The sequence below is a fragment of the Camelina sativa genome, chromosome 18 (genome assembly GCF_000633955.1).
Source record: "Camelina sativa cultivar DH55 chromosome 18, Cs, whole genome shotgun sequence".
In the NCBI taxonomy this organism is placed as follows: domain Eukaryota; kingdom Viridiplantae; phylum Streptophyta; class Magnoliopsida; order Brassicales; family Brassicaceae; genus Camelina; species Camelina sativa.
In genome coordinates this window covers 9,357,655-9,376,037 of record NC_025702.1, presented here as the reverse complement: position 1 = coordinate 9,376,037, position 18,383 = coordinate 9,357,655, and the positions used below count along the sequence as shown (strand labels likewise).

The following is an 18,383-nucleotide window of genomic DNA, read 5'->3' as shown; positions in this document are numbered from 1 at the left end:
TTCAGTTGGAAATTTAGATGTCTCTGGTTTACTGGTCAGCCATTGGATTTTTCATTAGTCGTATTAGTGGATTCAATCTGCAGCATTAATCAACCAAGGCAATACACTAAAGAGATAAATCATAGTTCCCAACAAATATTGAGAAAATTTTGACTCAATAAAAACAAAAATCGGCTTTGACACACTAAAAACAAGAACTATGTTAGTAGTTAGTATTAACCTCCCCCGGACTTAAACGACACCGTCCCTAGTGTTTTCAAGTAAGAGTAAAGCAAAAAGAAACAAAAACGTATTGAAAATTGTAATGAATACACGAACTGTTTTCGGGTTACCATGGGGCGTCAACCGATACCATTTTAGTGTCGACCGAGACTCATCACGAATGGTGTTTTTGGCCGTAACTCCTTGTTAGTTGCAGATAGTTGTGTTGATTGATCAATCCTTGGATGATTATTCTGTTAAGAGACACTCAAACACAAGTTAAAAGCAACATGATAGATAGATAGTTCATGATTTCAAACAAAAACTGACTCAATACAAAAAGAAAAATGTCTCAAAAAGAAAAGAAAAATCTAGAAGTGGGTTGCCTCCCACTAAGCGCTTGTTTTCAGTCATTAGCTGGATTGCGTTGAAGCTCAGGCATAAGGTGGATCAGAACGTGGCAGTGAATGCTTCTGAGAGAATGTCCTCTTCATCCAAGGTGGTGTAAAAGCTTTAGGTGCATGAGGTCTGCAAGGATGTAAGGAAACGGACCTGGGTGGGATTTTGGGATGGGTTTGCTTCTTTTATGTCCTGCAAAATCATCAACAGAAGAAACAAGCGCTCTACGATAATCACGTGGCTTAGTTAACTGCAAAACAGTTCTTGTACCTTTAAAAGTCTTATTGATGATTTGAGGAGGATTAGGTGCAGAAGATGTGTACATTGGCCTTACTTGCGGGTTCTGGAGTGTGGAGAGGTGATTTTTCTGTGTGGGAACAGGTTTCTGACTTGAAGCACAGAGAATGTCCTGCGAGCTCTCAGTTCTGGTCAAGTGCGGGCTCAGTCGTGGAGGGGTGTCGATCGATGCTGCAGCGGTGTCGATCGACACGGAGCCTAATGCTCGAATATCAGAAACTTCTTCAAAAGAAAAAGTTTGTCCATCAATAGTAGGAGCTCTCCTCAGCTTATCCATCTCAAAGTTCAGACTCAAACCTTCCACATTCAGTGTTATGTGTCCCTTCTGCACATCTATGATTGCACCAGCTGTTGCCAAGAAAGATCTTCCAAAGATGAGAGGATCATTAGGCTCTTTATCATACTCCAACACCACAAATTCAGTGGGAATCATGAAGTTTCCAACCTTAATTGGAATATCCTCAAAAACACCTTCAGGAATTCTTCGGGATCGATCAGCTAAGATAAGAGATATCTAAGTTGGCTTAAAATCTGTCATCCCAAGTCTTAGAGCAACAGAATGTGGCATCAAATTGATGCTAGATCCAAGATCGCAAAGTGACTGAGCAAACCTTCCTGTGGAGATAGAACAATCTAACACAAAACTTCCAGAATCTGGTAGCTTCTTTGCAATCCTACTCTGGATCATTGCACTCAATTTCTCAGAGACAACTACCTCTTGCTTCTTCTCTTTCTTCCTCTGTGGAGGCTGGTTCAAAAGAATCGCACTGACATCCTTGGTAAGCAGTGCGCCTTCCTCAGGGCTCAAACCATTGGATACCATCCTCTTCACATACCGCTTAAGTGGTGGTGAAAGCCTTACTGCATCAATTAAAGGTTTCTCAATCATTACCTTATCCATCATTGCATTGCACCTAGCTTCCTCAAGCTCCTGTTTGGACCTTATTGGCTTAGGAAAAGGAATATTCGCTTGGTACACCCTTTCAGCAGCTAGAACCTGAGATTTTGCAGTTTCGGGTTCTGTTTGAGAGGGGTAGCCTGAAGAGTTCCCACTGGAAGGCTTGTTACTTTGTTGATTACCGAATCTCTGACCTTGATACCCAGCTCCATACACATAGTTGACATTCTCCTCTATATTCTCTGGCTCTGGCTCAAATGTCTCAACTTCAGCAGCAAAGTGAACTGATTTCTTACCCACAAGAAGATTATGCACTGAATCTAGCTTAGAATTGACTGAAGCTAGCTGGTTTGAATCAAATCCTCCATGTAATCTCTTTCTTTCAGCATCAGCTCTCTTAGTACTATTGCTGGAGGCCAAATTCTCAATCAAGGCTTCAACATCTTCAGGATATCTTGTCTTGAAGTTCCCATGGCTTGCAGCATCCAAAGCTAACTGATACTCCCAGTCACATCCTCTGAAGAAGATACTCAGCAGTTGCACTCTTGAAAATCCATGGTGTGGACAGTCCCTTTGATAAGCCTTGAATCTTACCCAAGCTATCTTGAAAGCTTCATCTGGTCTTTACTTGAAGGAGGACAGCTTGAATCTTAGCTCATCTGACATGGCATCATCATAAAAGTAATTGAGGAAAGCCACCTTTACTTGTTGCCAAGAGGTCAAAGATCTGGCTGGCAACTGTTTCAAACATTGGGATGCTTCTCCTGCAAGTGAGTATGGGAAGAGCTTGCAGTAGATGTAGTCTTCAGTTACTCCATTGGCCTTGATACTAGTCGCCAGGTCTTCAAAGTGCTCAATATGGTCCAGAGCCTTCTCATTTGGCAGGTTAGAGAAGGGTCTTTATCCAACTAGCTGGAAGTATGCAGGCTTTAGCTCAAAGTCATTCCTTGGGAATGGGGGTGGAACAATTGCAGAGCGGTTTTCATACATCAAATCAGCTCTGTTGAAGTCTGCAATAGTCCTGATCAGATCCCAGTTTTGATTCTTTCTTCGAACCGGGTTGTGAACGTGGTCGGCAGCTCCATGTCCGTCTGCTGGAAGGGGGTGTTGACCGACACCCATGTGGTGTAGATCGACACCATCAGCCTGCTCGTCGCCAATAGCTTCAGCAATCACATTGCCTTCTGCATCAATCTTTTGGCCCTGATCATTGCGCAAGTGGCCCTCTTGATCTCTCAAAGCACCATACTCATCACGAATCAAAATGACTGTGTTAACCATCTTCAAGGTTTTGGCTGTTTTTCTGTTCTCACGCTCAAGTTTTCCCAACTCTTGGTTTGAAAGCTTCACAGTAGGATCAGTCTTGTTGCTCCTTGTGTGAGGTCTAGGAGGCATGCACCTGAAACACCAAAAAGAGGAAAAACAAAAACGTGTAAGTAGAAAAAAAAAAAAAATTTAGACGAAATTAAAAACTCAAATCTAATGGTAGATCAAAGAGTCCCCGGCAACGGCGCCAAAATTTGATATGCTCAAATTAAACCCTGAGCTACTCTCTCAAATTAAGAGGTCACTGTAATACTTAGGGGTCAAATTCCATAAGGACTATAGATTACACAATAAATTATAGAGTTTTATGATTATGCTAAACAAGTTGATTTAAATAAAGAAAAGCAATGCAAAATATTAAATAAAACTGTTGTAAATTCAGAAGATCAAAAAGCTAGATCCAGGGAATTTCTTAGGAAATTACAAAATATTAAATCAATAATTAAATAGGATTCAAGCAATTTAAAACTCTAAACTCTTCTGTAAAATAAATCAGTTCTCACTGCAAATATTATCTAAATTTTAAACCAGAAAATCCAAATCTCTTTGTAAAATTCTAGGTTGAAAATCAGCTTTAAAAACAAGTTTAGATTGTTCACAAAATTACTAAATCAAATCTCTTTGCAAGAAGTAATTTTGTTCATCAAAAGGTTTTATCAGGAAAATCAATGATATTCTCATATCAATCAATAATCCTAAGATCTAAATCCAGATGGCTATTCAAAGATCTAGCATTAAGAACAACCTATGATGAAGATCTAGAAAGATAAAGAATCCTAAATAAACAGATCTAATAATTCATAAATCCCTGTGAAAAACCCTGAACCTAACAAGCAAACTACTCAGACATATTCAATGAAGAACAAAACATAATTCTGAATAATAAGCAATTGAAATTAAAAGAGTAAAGAGGGAGTTCGAGAATTCTTCTCTCAAAGCAGTTCAGATCTCTCTCCCAAAAGCTCTCAAAATCTCACAGGATTGCAGAAAAATAAAACTTGCTTGAATAAAACTTAGGGGTTTTCTAAAACCCAAAAACAATATATATATATGTCCTAAAACACGTCAGGGACCAATGCTGCAAATATGGAAAACTTCGGGCAACTTTGTAAAACTTCCAATTTTGAAGTCTTGTGTCGGATCAGCTTGGTGTCGACCGATGCTCCTTGGGTGTCGATCGATGCTCTCACTCTGATCCGACTCCAAGTTGATTTCTTCGGTTAAATGCTCCAAAATGATCCAAATTGCTCCATTACGCTCCATCCGTGCCAAAATCCTAGATAACTTGTAAAGACTCAAAGACAACCTAGAAACAAATGAAAAGACTCAAAAAGCACACTTATATCATGGTTAAAAACCGTAAAAACCATGATATATCATCACAACTTCTAATATGTACCTGTTAATAACATCACAACCAAAAACAAAAAACAACCTTTAAACTGAGAGAAAAACACTGATTAAGATGTGATGACTTTTAAGTCCAAGATCTTTTGTTTCGTACCCATCAGCACGGCCACAAAGTGAAACACACTACAGAACTGAATAAAAAAGACAAATCCACAAACCAAATCAGACAATAAGAATTGCTCGCATCTAATCCACAAAGACAAATCAGACAACCAAATTCCCAATTCGACCCAATTTCTACAGGTTTTAAATCACTGAGAAACACCTAATCTCGGATCCAAATCAATTATCGAACAACCACCAAAAAAATCCAAATATAGAAATCGATGACTACAAGGATTGGACTGATTTTTTAAGCAAAAAAAAAAAAAAAGAGGACGAAAGATTTACCAGTTCTTGACCTTTGACCTGACAAACTTCGCCGAACCAAACTCGAATACAAGAGAGAAGCTTCCAATTTCTCTAAGATTTCTTCTTCTGATTGATTCTCCTCGATCTGTTTTTCTTTGTTTCGGTATCAGAGATAACGAGAGAGAAAGAGCAGGAAAAGAAACTAAAGAAATTAACGCGCAAAACATTTTTTTCAACACACAAATATGTATTTAATTATATTTATTAATTGTTTAAATATAATTTTGTAACATCAGTTTTTAATTGATGTAAATTGTAAATCGTTTTAAAAGTGATTTTATCCACAAAAAAACACATCAATTATCTAAGTGATATAAAAATAAATTTTATATCAATTTTAAAAAAGTGATACAAACTAGTTGAAACTGAATCAATTATAAATAACTGATGTAAAATTAGATAATTATAACATCAAATGATCTAATTGATGCTAATCACTTTTATTTGCTTCACTTGAAAATAAGTAATTTAAATTTACTTCATTCTATTTTGTGATACAAAATAAATGATACAACACACCTGATTTTTTGTAGTGTAAGAAGACTTCGTCCGGCAGTCATAACTAAAAAGTCAAGAATTTGGTCAATTGCAAAAATAGACCCTAGTAGACTGCAAACGAAGTATTCGACAGAAAGATTATAATGCAGTCTGAACCATATTTTTTTGTTTTCAAATGAAATTAAGGAGATTGAAATTTCAGTCTACGGGCGCGAAACTCGATAAAAATTTAATTGCAAAATTGACCGCGTAGTAGACTTTACATGATATTATGACGGTTAGACTAACAAATGAAGTTTAATTTCGCTAAAAATCAAGGAAAATCACGAAATCTACCAGAAAATAACATTATCGGTTGTTGTTTCGCAATATCAAGCACCGAGGACGTCGTCTTTAGTCACCACGGAAGAAACCCAGCACCAATTTAATCACTATCCAAGAAGCATGAGATATAACAAGATGAATGCACTTGCAAATTTTCTTGGATTAAAATGGAGAGGAGATGAAGAAAATGAAGTTCTCATAGCATTGGGTGTTATTTAAGCTTACAAATTCAGGTTATTGAAGCTTTAAGAGCTTCAAATATGGTTGTTCATGGTTGTTGGAAAATTGATGGCGATGGCTCAACCGTAAATAAAAGAAGAAGATGAGGATATGGATGTAATAAATATTTTCGCAAGAAATTCAAATAAATCAGAATTAATGGCATTTTTGTGAATACAATTAACACATAAGGATTTAATTGGGAGAAAGTGGCAAATGTTGTAGAGAGAAAAAAAAGGTGGTTTATTTTGCAATTGACTCAAGTCAGGGGTCTAATTTTGCAAGTTTCCCATTATTTTTTTTACATGAAACTGTATCATTTTATATAAATCATAGTGCATACACAAGTGAAGAGTTTAAGATAATAACCTAATAAAGTAGTTGCTATTTTTTTATATATATAGAAAATGTATTAGTCTAATAATATATTGTTAGACTCACTTAATTATATATACATGAGACATTGCAAACCTACTATTTATTATTTTGATTTTTTCTTAATTGAAACATCTTACAATATTTAAGCTGTCACCATAAATGAATAAAAATAATGCATAACTAACACGACAAAAAATATTTTATTAAACATATGTATCACAATAATTTTGAAATCATAAGTTATATGCTACAACTACAAAATTATATGGCATGTAAGTTAAAATATGAGTTCATCAGTTAATTGCATCAAATATATTAGCGTCAAAAGAAAAATTGATTTTTTTTAGTTTATTTAACTCATACTACATAGTTTTTAAATGTTGACGTGCACCGAAAAAAATGAAATAACAACAACATGTTAATTTGTGTTATTCAAAAAAAAATATATAATTGCGCTTATGTAACAACCCGCATGGGCTAACACCTAGTTCACATAAACAATGTTTAACCTAAAACTCGATTTAAAGTGTTCACATAAAACAGTTGACCTATACCCTAAGTGTGTGACAATGGAATGAATAAAGGTTGCAACATATAGGTTTGTGTTCATACTTCATATAAACAATATGTAACAACATATGGGTTCCAACATATAGGTTTGTGTTCATACTTCATATAAACAATATGTAACAACATATGGGTTCCAAATAAAGATTTAAATCTTAGGCTTTAATCCTTATAACCACATCTACTCAAATGAAGGTTAGACTATGGACATTTGAGAAAGAAAAAGAATACTAACACAGAAATCTAATTTTCAAAGGAGAGGAAGAATCATAATCCTTAATTCCTTATCGCCAAAAATCGATCGGGCTTTATAAATCTTAAAATCATGATGATCTTACTAACATTTGACATGGAATAGTAATATAGAAATCAACCTTTCCCAAAAGATAGCGCAATCTAACTCATTAAAATTCTCATATACAAGGAATGATATTGAAACATGATAGTTATTGAGGCGAGAACTGGCTCGAGTACGTACATGGCATCTTCTTGGCACTAGGTAAAAGATCAAATTTGGGATCGTTTTCTGATGTGAAAATGTCTCTTTTGGACCTTCCAAATTTTTTTTTTTGCTAAACCAAAGATATTTTTTTAACCCTTTATTTTAACATTCAACTTGGAGTCTTTCTTGCCGACTTGTAGCACTAATACAGTTCAGCCAATGCTAACATAAACTCTAAAATTAAAAGTCAAATCATATACGATAAGTCGATAATACGAACCGTTCCAACAAATTAATTTTCTAACATTTTCATAACAAATTATATAAAAAAGAAAACAAAAAAAAACAAAATCTGGTGGTGGTGGACAACAAATACTCCCTCCAAACAAACAAACAAAACTGAAGAAAGAAGAAGAAGAAGAAGAAGTTGTAAACATGTGGTGTACCATTTTTTTATCATTATTATTTATTAACACCCAAAAATCTTAAGCAAACCGTCGAACGAAACGCCGTCGTTTAAATCACCGCCGGCTAATCGAATCATAGCTTTGATATCGTCGTCTGTAACAGCCAAACCAGCGGAATCCATATAACTCTTGAGATCTCCGTAACTCAACCTCCCATCTCCGTCTTTATCCATCACCGTAAACATATCTTTCATCAATCCGTCATCAGATCTATACAACGGCGCCGTTGCTTCTTCTAAAACTCTCTCGAACTCGTCGAACTCGACGAATCCGTCTTTGTTCGCGTCCGCCACTGATATCATCGTCCCGATCATCGTCTCGTCGGAGGAAGATCTCGAGATTCCGGCGTAGAATGCTCGGAGATCTTCGCTGCTGATTTTACCGTCTCGATCTGCGTCGATGATTTCGAAAGCTGGTCGGAAATCTGAATTTTTTGCGGCGGTGGTGGTGGTGGTGGTTATCGGAATCGCGATTCTACCGGAAGGACACATCTCTGTTTCTCTTCTGAGTTTTTTTTTTTTNTTTTTTTTTTTTTTTTTTTTGAAATTTTGAAAAAGTGGCGTTTGGGATTGTGAAGGAAGAAGCTATAGAGAGACGTGTGGGAGCGTAGGGTTTATATAAGGGGATGAGATGAGAAGAGGCTCCAAAAAAGTCAAATGTTTGACTGTGTATCTCTCTCTAAAGCTTCCTTTGAAAGGTTGGTTACTTTATTTTTATTTATTTATGTTTCTCCCAATTCTTTTGGTTATTATTTATATAATAATAATGGTATTGTATTTTATACTCTTTTTGTTCTTACAAAATAAAAGCATTTAATGCTTGATTATAAATATACTATTTTCTTGACATTCTTTTTTTTTTTGTCATGAAGTTGTTAATATTACCAAAGTGAAATCTTGTGAAATATAAATATATGCAGGCGATGAAAAATATATCTTCTGGATCTAAAGCTGAAAGAAGAAAAAGATATCTCAGAGTCTAAACATTGACACTTTATATTTGCTCATTAAAACTATTTAGTTAGTAGTTTTTATTTTATAGATAAAAAAAAAACTAACAAAAACTTATTCTATCTAGTGTCATTTTTTAACTTCAATTTTTTGTTTTAAAATAATATTTTATAAATAGGAAAATATTATTTTGCACCAGTCTATCCTAAATATTTAGTGTCATTTTTAACTTCATAGAAATTAAAAATAATAAAAAAATAATTGGAAACTTAGAAAAAAATAAAATTAATTACTAAAAATTGCATAAAAATTCATTTTTATAGACAAAGAAAACTAACAAAAACTTATTCTATTTAGTGTCATTTTTAACTTCAATTTTTTGGTTTAAAATAATATTTTATAAATAGGAAAATATTTTGTACACCTGTTTATCTTAAATATTAACATTTTTTTTTTGACAACAAAGTAAATATTAATATTTGTTAAGAAGAAAACAAGAAAAAACGAGTTTTTTAAATAAATAAAATAATTATAGTCGGTTACGAATAAAAAAATAAACATTAACGAAAGTGAAATATCATTGGATATTTTTGGATTCGGAAGTACGTAGTGGATGACATCATCGAAGTAGTGACTGGTGTGTGAGGGGTATCTGATTCATAGAGAAACTTGATTTTGTCTTTTCATGTTAGAATCAACCGCAAAGGTCTTTGCGACAGCAATATGATCCTCAATTTTATATTGGACCCCAACTATTTTTAGTCTTCTAGTAACAAAGTATGTTCGCTTTCATCACTGAGAATCTTTTTTTTCTTCATGTGGGGGAATCATTTATTATACTTTGTGTGGATGGAGATCAAATACTGCACAGTTTGCTTCATTATTTTGTGTTAGTTCACGTGTCTAATATCAGTGGTGTACGTACGTTTACCACACGTACGATTATTTGTTTTATTTGTAAAGGTCAAAAGTTTGAATATATAGCTAGCTAGCTACTTGTTGGGTAAGTAATAAGTGAGTATCCACCAAGCTCAATAAAGGGACAAGTCGTCGATACAAAATCTGATTTGTTCGGGTCGGATTGTTCGGGTTTTTTTTAATTCTGGCTTTTAAAAATTTCACCGAATTAAATTCAAATTGTAATTCGGTTCGGTTCGAACGATACCCGGGTTAATCGGGTCGGTTACCTGAATAAATTTTGCATCCGAAAACAATATCTAATTCGGTTTATTTAACCCGAATTAGAAATTTTCTGAAGTAAACACAAAATCACAACCTGCTAAGTTCATGTACTAGTAACTTAAAGTTGTGCTAATGAGTTTATAGACTTTAAGCTACTAGTACAAACTATTACAAACCATTACAGACCATTAAAGAAGTTGCTAAGCTAGCATTTTATCTTGTTTAAGCTAGCATCACATCAAAAAATCAATCCATCAACAAAAGCATGCTACTTCACATCAAAAAGTAGTCAAAAGAGCAGCTTCAAGTCAGTACTATGCATTCCATTGTTAACGCTGCATTCCGCATCAAAAAAGACAAAATACGCAGCTTCCTACCTGTGAAAACATAATAAAAACAATGTTAATCAACAACAAAAACAAAACTTATATGAACATTTGGACAGAACCACAATCATACCTGTCATACTATGAAGAATCATTGAATAGCTTCCGTTGGAATCCGAGAATCTACACAAGAAAAACAGATGCAAGAAATTAATAAACTTATAGATATCAAAAGATTTAAAAGGATAACTAAACCAAGAACTTAAACTTACCAAGAGACTCAAAGAATTCAACTTCCTCCAACATCTGGGCCAAGTTTGCTACGGCTGCTTCTCCTTTATACGAACCCTTTAACCATTGTTGGGTGCACAAATAGACCCTCCCACTTGTACTAAAAGATGATTCTGAAGCAACCGATGAGGCTTGAATTGCTAGAACATCTCTTGCCATTTCTGACAAGACTGGATACTTTGGGCTATTACGTCTCCACCAACTGAGAACATCATAAGGCATCCCCAACTTATTCTCTACTCTCTGCTCAGGTTTCTCTGCTAGATACTGTTGTAACTCATTGTAGTTATCTACAGAAGTCTTCAACCCAACCACCTTGTGGAATATTGCAAGTATCCCCTCACAATCTTCATCATCTGATAACTCATAGACGGTAGACTTTGGCTGAGAATCTGGGGTGTCTTTGATGGCTTCTAACTGAAACTTTAGAATTGAGTTGCCTAGACTCTATTGTCTCCTTACCATACAACTGGTCAAAGCAGAGAGAAGCAAACTTCATCTTGTTTCGAAGGTCAAAGACACTGGCCACAATCACTAGTGGATTCATGTTTCCCAATCCATCCCAATACTTCTCAAACTTATCCCTCATAACATGAGCTTGCTTTCTGATCTCTTCATCGGGACTGGTACACTTACTCATCAAGTTCCTCTTAATGTCGACAATCTCATTGTAACAGACAGTGGAACTAACTGAATTAGAAGTAGAGAATATCAAAGTGCACTTATAAAAGATTTTCAGAAACTTGACCAACCTTGCAATTTCCTCCCAAGTAGAATTAGTCGGTGGTCCAACACGTTTAGCCTTTGTTTTCTCATCCTCTTCCTCAAAATAATCACAGTACAACTTGTCCTCAGCTTCCATCTTCTCAAAAGTCTTCCTCAACTTCAAAGCAAAACTCAACATCAGATACGTTGAGTTCCAGCGTGTGCAAACGTCGAGAGGCAAACTCCCTCTACACAATTTCCCTGTGTCACACCGCAATGCGAAAGACTTCAACCTAGTGAATGATGACCGAACATACTTCACAGCATTCCTAACAGCAACAACATGATGATTTACCTTCTTCAAACCATCTCCGACAACTAGATTGAGGATATGTGCACAGCAACGCATATGTAGGTAATCACCATCCCTAACTAATGCTTCCTCTCCTCTCAGCCTTAACTGAACCTTAAAAGCATCCATCGCCTTGTCATTGTTCTTCGCATTATCGACTGTCACAGTGAAGACCTTCTGAATTCCCCAATCATCTAAGCAATCCATCAACTGTCCAGCAATGGTGTCTCCTTTGTGATCAGTGATGACCTTAAAGCTCAGAATTCTCTTCTGCAATTCCCATTCACTATTAATCCAGTGAGCGGTGATCACCATGTAGCTGTATGATGTGGTAGGACACGTCCATATATTCGTAGTGAGAGAAACCCTTTGTTTCTCTACACTAAACATGTTCTTCAGAGCTGCCTTCTCTTGCATATACATCGCCACAATGTCTTTAGTACTAGTCCTTCTAGAGAATGTGTTGTACAACGACAACACATTGAAGCATAACCGCTTCCATCCCTCTGACTCGACAAATGAGAGTGGCAACTCATTCACTACTAACATCTCATTAACTGATCTTCTAAACAGCATCGAGTCATACTTAATGACCTTCAGATTCCCATTGTTATCACCAGTGATAACCTTCTGCTTTTCCTTTTCTACCCAATCCTTGTACTGCTTGCATCTATTCATGTGATCAATCATCGGGCTAGTCCCTACTGCCTTAATATCACAAGCTATCTCTGCTGCACAATACTTACAATAGCTCTTAGCATTCTCTCCTTCCCTTTGCAGAAAATGTTCCCAAACCGGAGCTCTTTTAGCATACTTTTTTCTTGGTTTCGGTGGCTTATCAGTACCAGATGCAGGTCTTGGACGCTCCTTTCCAGATGCAACATTCGCTGCAACATCCGCAGTTGCATCTTGTTGTCCGGCTTGAACTGTAGGCTCCTCGTTGTTCTCGTCAGTCATCTACAAATGATTTTTCAGCTCTCATTAGCTCATAATAACAATTAACAATACAAGTTGCAGATACTGAAACAAGATATAAACAAAGTAAATAGAACATAAACCCTAAATCACATAATCAGATAATAACAAAACGGAGATAGACTAATTGACTACGAAGAACAACGACATAAGTTAAGCCCTAAATTTCCAAATGAAATTGAAACCGAAACCCTAAATTTTTTGAATTCAAAAATTTAGGATTTTGGTTTCAATTTGAATTTCCTAATCGGTTGCTAAATAATCAGAACTATACTAATTGACTATGAAGACAACAAAAGAAGATAAACCCTAAATTTCGGAAAGAAATTGGAACTCAAACCCTAAATTTTTTTATTCTAAAATTTTAGGGTTTCAATACTAACGAATCATAATCGTCAAATTGACAACAAAAAATAACTAAAGAACACAATAAATTGAAAACAAAGAAGAACGAAAGAACTAACTGTTTCAAATTCGAAGAATCTAGGTTGTAGCTCGCAAAATCTGAGAAGAACTGAAGAAGTATCCGTAGAGTCTCTAGAAGTAGAAGAAGATATGAGTTGATGATGGAGAAAAAACGAGATTAGATCGGAGAACAAGGATGAACTGATGTTCTTCTCTCTCGCTTTCAAAATAGCATCATGCGGACTGCAGCGTCGAAGAAAGAAAGAAATAAGAAATTAGGGTTAATGCTCACCGGTTTTAATTATATACTTATGCGGTTTTTTAATAACCCGATCGGTCCGATTATCGATCCGAATTAAACCGAAATCCGATTATCCCAATTAATTATGCCGAATGATTATTCAACTGCTCTTCAGTTTGTCCCGATAACCAAAATTTTCGGGTTATCCGGTTCGGTTTGTCCGGTTATCACGCCCAAAGTGACAAAATCATATAAATTTATGATTTTTTTTATTTTCTGCTAGTCGTCACACTATTTTTTCTAACTTCAACTACGCATAAGTCGCATACTATACAAAATGTATGAATATTATTTAAATCATTTCTTGTTCTTTTCTTACCGGACGTTACATAGATGTGTTGACGCCTCCTCGGATTAAAGAAATCAAAATCCATTCTCCACCCTGAACAAAAGCCATTTACGACATTACAGTAGATATACATGTCTTGTAACCTGTTTGGATTTTGGGGTATTGTGTAATTGCTTCATCCTAGTTTATCTTGTAAATTGAGTTACGTGTTTTAAAGAAAGTAAACAGAGACTTTTCCAAACGCACACAAACAATAACAAGGCATGATCCAATAAAAAGTTACAATATTTACTCAAAATCAGTGGTACAAATCTTGATTCTCTCTCGTAATTTCACCTGTACAGACTATTCTTAAAAAAATTGGGTCTGTCTCAGGCATAATGTTTTTCACGTATATAAATAACCTCTCTAGCTCGCCTCGCAAGCACATGACGTTATCAGAATCAATTCCATACAAAAGAATGGCTTTTTTAATGAGAGAGAGAATATTGTGGCATATACCAAAACTCTTTCTTTTTGGTGCTTCATCCTCGTTGCGCTTCAATACAAAACACAAAAACACCTTTTCTGCTTTGCTTCTGTAACTCTCAGCTTCGTCAAACGCAATATGCATAATCAGATTCTGCTCTGTCCATTTCAATGGTTTTTATTTTCCCTTGAGGGTAGAGTTGTCTATTGATGCAGCACGAGCCGCCTGGAACTGTATAGTGTACTTTCTTTGAAGCTCTCTTAGTTTCTCCATAATTTCTTGGAACGATGGTCTGTGCTGCGGTTCACTGCAAAAAATTATCTTACTCGCATTAGCTGAGCTGCTACTTCATCAACTGCAAAAACACATCAATCAAACATAGCTGTGAAAGGGACCAAACATTACCTATGCCAGCAGCTTTCCATTAAAGATATCCACTTAGGATCAACGTTTTTCGGGACTTCCAGCCTCTGGTTCATGAAGCCAACAGCTCCAATCACCTGCAAGTATCCTAAATAGACTTCTCTTCATATTTGGTTCAATATTAGGAACTAAGAGGAGACATAATTTGCAAACTTTCTTAATTGGAAGCGATGTTTTGCGATGGACACAAGAGGGCTCTCTAATTCATACAAATTTACCCGTTCAATTTGACCAAAAAAATTAAGATCATCAACTCACTGGACTTGCAGTCATACAAAATTTACCCTTTCAATTTGACCAAAAAAGATCAACTTACTCGACTTGCAGTCATAGGAAGTATTCACTACATTGTTTCTACATTGATATTACAATACCAAAATGAGTAGTCTGCTTTCCTAATATTCTTTACTGACTACAGCTTATTGATGGGGTTGATGGAAACTTGTAGATGCATTTTAACAGCGACCATATAGCTGCAGTGTTTGTAACATTGACATAACATAACCAAAGTTTCGATTTCTCTAGTCAAATTTAAATTTGGGGACAATGCTTGAACATTTTTACCTAAATACGAAAATCATACCTGCATAGCATTTAGATTTTCCCACGGGATCTTCTCAGTCACCAGCTCCCATAGTATTACTCCAAAGCTGTAAACGTCAGACCTGTAATTTAAAGAGTAGGAGGAACATTTTCGGAGACAAAGGCTATAACATAAAATTAGGAAAGGAAGTTAAGCCAAGCAGCGAATGGGAATATACTTTTCATCAGCAGCCTCATTTCGAAGAACTTCTGGTGCCATCCATTGAGGCTGCAACACAGGTAACAACCAATGGAATTTCATCCTAGGAAAAATTGACATCATAAAATAGAGGAATCAATCCGGTAAGAGCTATGTTAAGTACCGTTCCCCTTCCCGTTTTTGTAGTGAGGTACGTCTCATGCTTAATACGCGACAGACCAAAGTCAGCAACCTGTTAGAGATGACACGGTAAGTCAACTATGACAAGCAGAGCCTTTTTTTGGTCAATATTAATTTCTAATTCTGCAATTAAGATCCAAGCCTCTTTCTACTGGTATATCTACAACGAATCATTATCTAAAGCTTCTTTTGCTGTTTGAAATATCTTATCTGATTTTTCATTTTGCTTTAAAGTCTGACAAGTAAAATGTCAATGTCTATCTATTTTTCTCATACAACTTCTCAGTTCTGACACAACAGAATAACTCGACCTAATAACTTTATTTTGTTGTGCCTAAACTAATATATTCAACCCATGTCACAAACAGAAGGGAATAAATCAAATTTCATTGGAGACATTCATATCTAATTCATCCAATGAAATCGTTTCACCTGGCGAAATCTGATGAAGGTGGTATTTTGTAAGGACTATAGTAATTATCTTGTTTTTAGCTCTATTGAGATTATCAAAGGCATGGCGAAAAGCTAGTGTTTGTCCGGTCTAAAGGGAAAATTTATGACTTTGAAAATGAAAACAATACCTTCACAGTCCAGTTTCGATCGACCAGTAAATTTGATGACTTTAGATCTCGGTGAATGATCGGTGGAGCACAATGGTGAAGATAATTCATGCCACGAGCCTGTGGGAAGACGTATGTAAGGAAAATGTGTAACATATTGTAAAAGAGATACAGTAACTGAACTAACGAATCCAAAGAACAATGTGCAAGAAAGATGCAAGAACCAGATTAGAACAGCTTTTACTTAGAAAACAGTGGGTGGTATGCAGTCCCACAACTGGAAAATAACGTGTGTGACTAATACTCACAATATCTGAGGCCATATGGATACGACGCCTCCAATCCAGTTTTGACGTGTTCCTCTGCAGCAAAGGGAAGAGACTTCCACTGCATATGTTATATGATAGGGTGAGTCAGACTTTTGGTCCCGAAGTACAAAAGCACAAAAAGAATTTAATATTAGCCAAAGAGGTGAGACCGAACCGTGGAAGGAACTCTGTCACTATACAGAGACGCTGAGGAGATGTCACGGCTCCCATAAATAACAAGACATTCGGATGCCTAAGTCTTTTCATCAATGATACCTTCAAAATAAACAAGTCCAGCATATGTACAGGTGTCACTAAAAACCAAATAAAAATATCAGTTGTCTGTTACCAATCGTAGAGAATAGAAAACATAATACCTCTTGTCTAAAAGATGTTATGATTTCTTCTGAATATTCTTGTTTGGAAAACACCTTTACAGCCACATCCTGCAGTGACAGTAGCAACTCTCAGTAAGAGCCTCTTTGTTCATGATTTTCTCATGGGGGCTTTAAGCATCGATGATGCATATTCTACAACATCAAGAAAAAGCAAGAACGTACAGATCCAAACCATAGACCATGATAGACAGTTCCACATGAACCTGTATGTATAAAAAGGAAAACTGTGTTACCATCTTAGCAGAACAGAGACATGAAAACCACATAAATCGTTAGATGTATTAACGCATGGATATGTTTTTTGTCATCTCTCGGAAAGGAGTACATCACCTTGCCCGATTTGTTCTCCAATTGTCAAATCCTCCCATAAGATTTCATAATCCAAGCAGTCACTATCCATATCGACCTTGTTCATAATACTACTGCTGGTACTTCCGCAGCTGCTAGTACTGCTAGTGCTGTTCACATTAACAGGGGAAGACCAATACCCCATAGGCTCATTACTTGAAGCTTTAATACTTTCACACGCCTGGCTTTCCGACTTAACACTGTGATTAGAGTTACTTTGATAAGCTTGTTCTTTTTGTTGTTCGTTCTGCACCCAAGGCCACACAGAATGACCACGCCTTCCTTCCAAACCTTCCCTTTCATTACCTTTCCATGGCCATGATAATCCTTTCTTTGACATCCACTCTTCAGCTTTTGAGGTCAGTGTTTTAGGGATAATAGAGTTTCCATCACTTTCATCACTGGAATCTCTGAAAGGCTTTGAAGAAGCCTTATCATCGCTGCGCAAAAATACACCAAAAGGAGATTGAATAAAATCACCCCTCGGTGTATTAGCACCACTTGTTGCTGCATCTTCCCTCCGCTCAAAGAAAGCAGAATCAAAGAAACCCTGATCGGACTGATGACTGTCCCCACTTCCACCCTCAAGGTGTGAAGCATTATTATCACCAGCTCGTATTTTCGACTTGACCTTGTTGCCCACCTTAGATGCCTGCAAGGTTTGACTACACTAGTCAAACGACAGTATACTAAAAGATGGAGAGTATATGCAACCCACAATAAGACTAACCAAATCTGATATCTTTGATGCTATAGCAACTTGTATAGGCTGTTGAGAATCAAGGCCGAGTTTCGATACAACAGCCTCTTTGGAGTCAAGACCAAGCTTAGATGCAACACTACTAGTCACTCGGCTAAAGCTCGTTTCCCCTTCTGGCCCCCTAGTCTTCACTGGAGGACCTCTCGGGTCTTGAAAGAGTGCCGAATCATTTGTGATACATATGATCCCAATAAGAGAACCATCATCATCATAGGAAGGAGACATGGTAGTCACGACCGAAAACCTCTCTCCTGCTTTGTTCTTGACAGGAAACTCGCCAGTCCAACTCTCTCCACTGCTGCAACGCCGCGTTATATTCTGTGCAACCGAAGCATCCTGAACATCAACAAGAATATCAATCGGATCTTTCCCAAGTGCTTCTGCAGCTGAGAAGCCATAGAGCCTTTCAGCCATTGAGTTCCTGGAATTTTGAATCTGAATATCAGTTGGGACATACATCAGCTACTAAAAATATACATTACACACATTACAAACAAAATCTACACGAATCAAATCCACAAATCCTAGTATCTGACTACTCCTTCATCGATCCAATGAAAAATTCAAAAAAAAAAAAAAAAA

General features: G+C 36.3%; 2 protein-coding genes across 4 annotated transcripts in view; both read right to left on the bottom strand.

The window, feature by feature from the left end:
• On the bottom strand, nucleotides 7,609-8,386 carry LOC104760929 (calmodulin-like). Its single transcript, XM_010483922.2, has one exon. The coding sequence runs from the start codon at nucleotides 8,326-8,328 to the stop codon at nucleotides 7,840-7,842; it is 489 nt and encodes a 162-aa protein (XP_010482224.1). The 5' UTR covers nucleotides 8,329-8,386; the 3' UTR covers nucleotides 7,609-7,839.
• The window catches only part of LOC104760928 (serine/threonine-protein kinase STY17-like), a 5,154-nt gene continuing 636 nt past the window's right edge, over nucleotides 13,866-18,383 (bottom strand). The window contains exons 3-14 of one of the 3 annotated variants that reach the window (XM_010483921.2): nucleotides 17,772-18,236; nucleotides 17,024-17,693; nucleotides 16,856-16,896; nucleotides 16,673-16,741; nucleotides 16,471-16,571; nucleotides 16,296-16,374; nucleotides 16,009-16,107; nucleotides 15,411-15,479; nucleotides 15,267-15,316; nucleotides 15,089-15,170; nucleotides 14,488-14,582; nucleotides 13,866-14,389 (exon numbers count right to left, since the gene is read on the bottom strand). In XM_010483921.2, the coding sequence (XP_010482223.1) occupies nucleotides 14,260-14,389; nucleotides 14,488-14,582; nucleotides 15,089-15,170; nucleotides 15,267-15,316; nucleotides 15,411-15,479; nucleotides 16,009-16,107; nucleotides 16,296-16,374; nucleotides 16,471-16,571; nucleotides 16,673-16,741; nucleotides 16,856-16,896; nucleotides 17,024-17,693; nucleotides 17,772-18,236 (1,950 nt within the window). In that variant the 3' untranslated portion in view covers nucleotides 13,866-14,259. Of the gene's footprint in view, nucleotides 14,390-14,487; nucleotides 14,594-15,088; nucleotides 15,171-15,266; nucleotides 15,317-15,410; nucleotides 15,480-16,008; nucleotides 16,108-16,295; nucleotides 16,375-16,470; nucleotides 16,572-16,672; nucleotides 16,742-16,855; nucleotides 16,897-17,023; nucleotides 17,694-17,771; nucleotides 18,237-18,383 lie in introns of those variants that run through there. The other 2 variants (XM_010483918.2, XM_010483920.2) reach the window with 2 other exon arrangements.

Bases quoted from the DNA above. Each gene is read 5' to 3' on its own strand.
- LOC104760929 (XM_010483922.2), bottom strand. From the start codon at position 8,328: ATGTGTCCTTCCGGTAGAATCGCGATTCCGATAACCACCACCACCACC.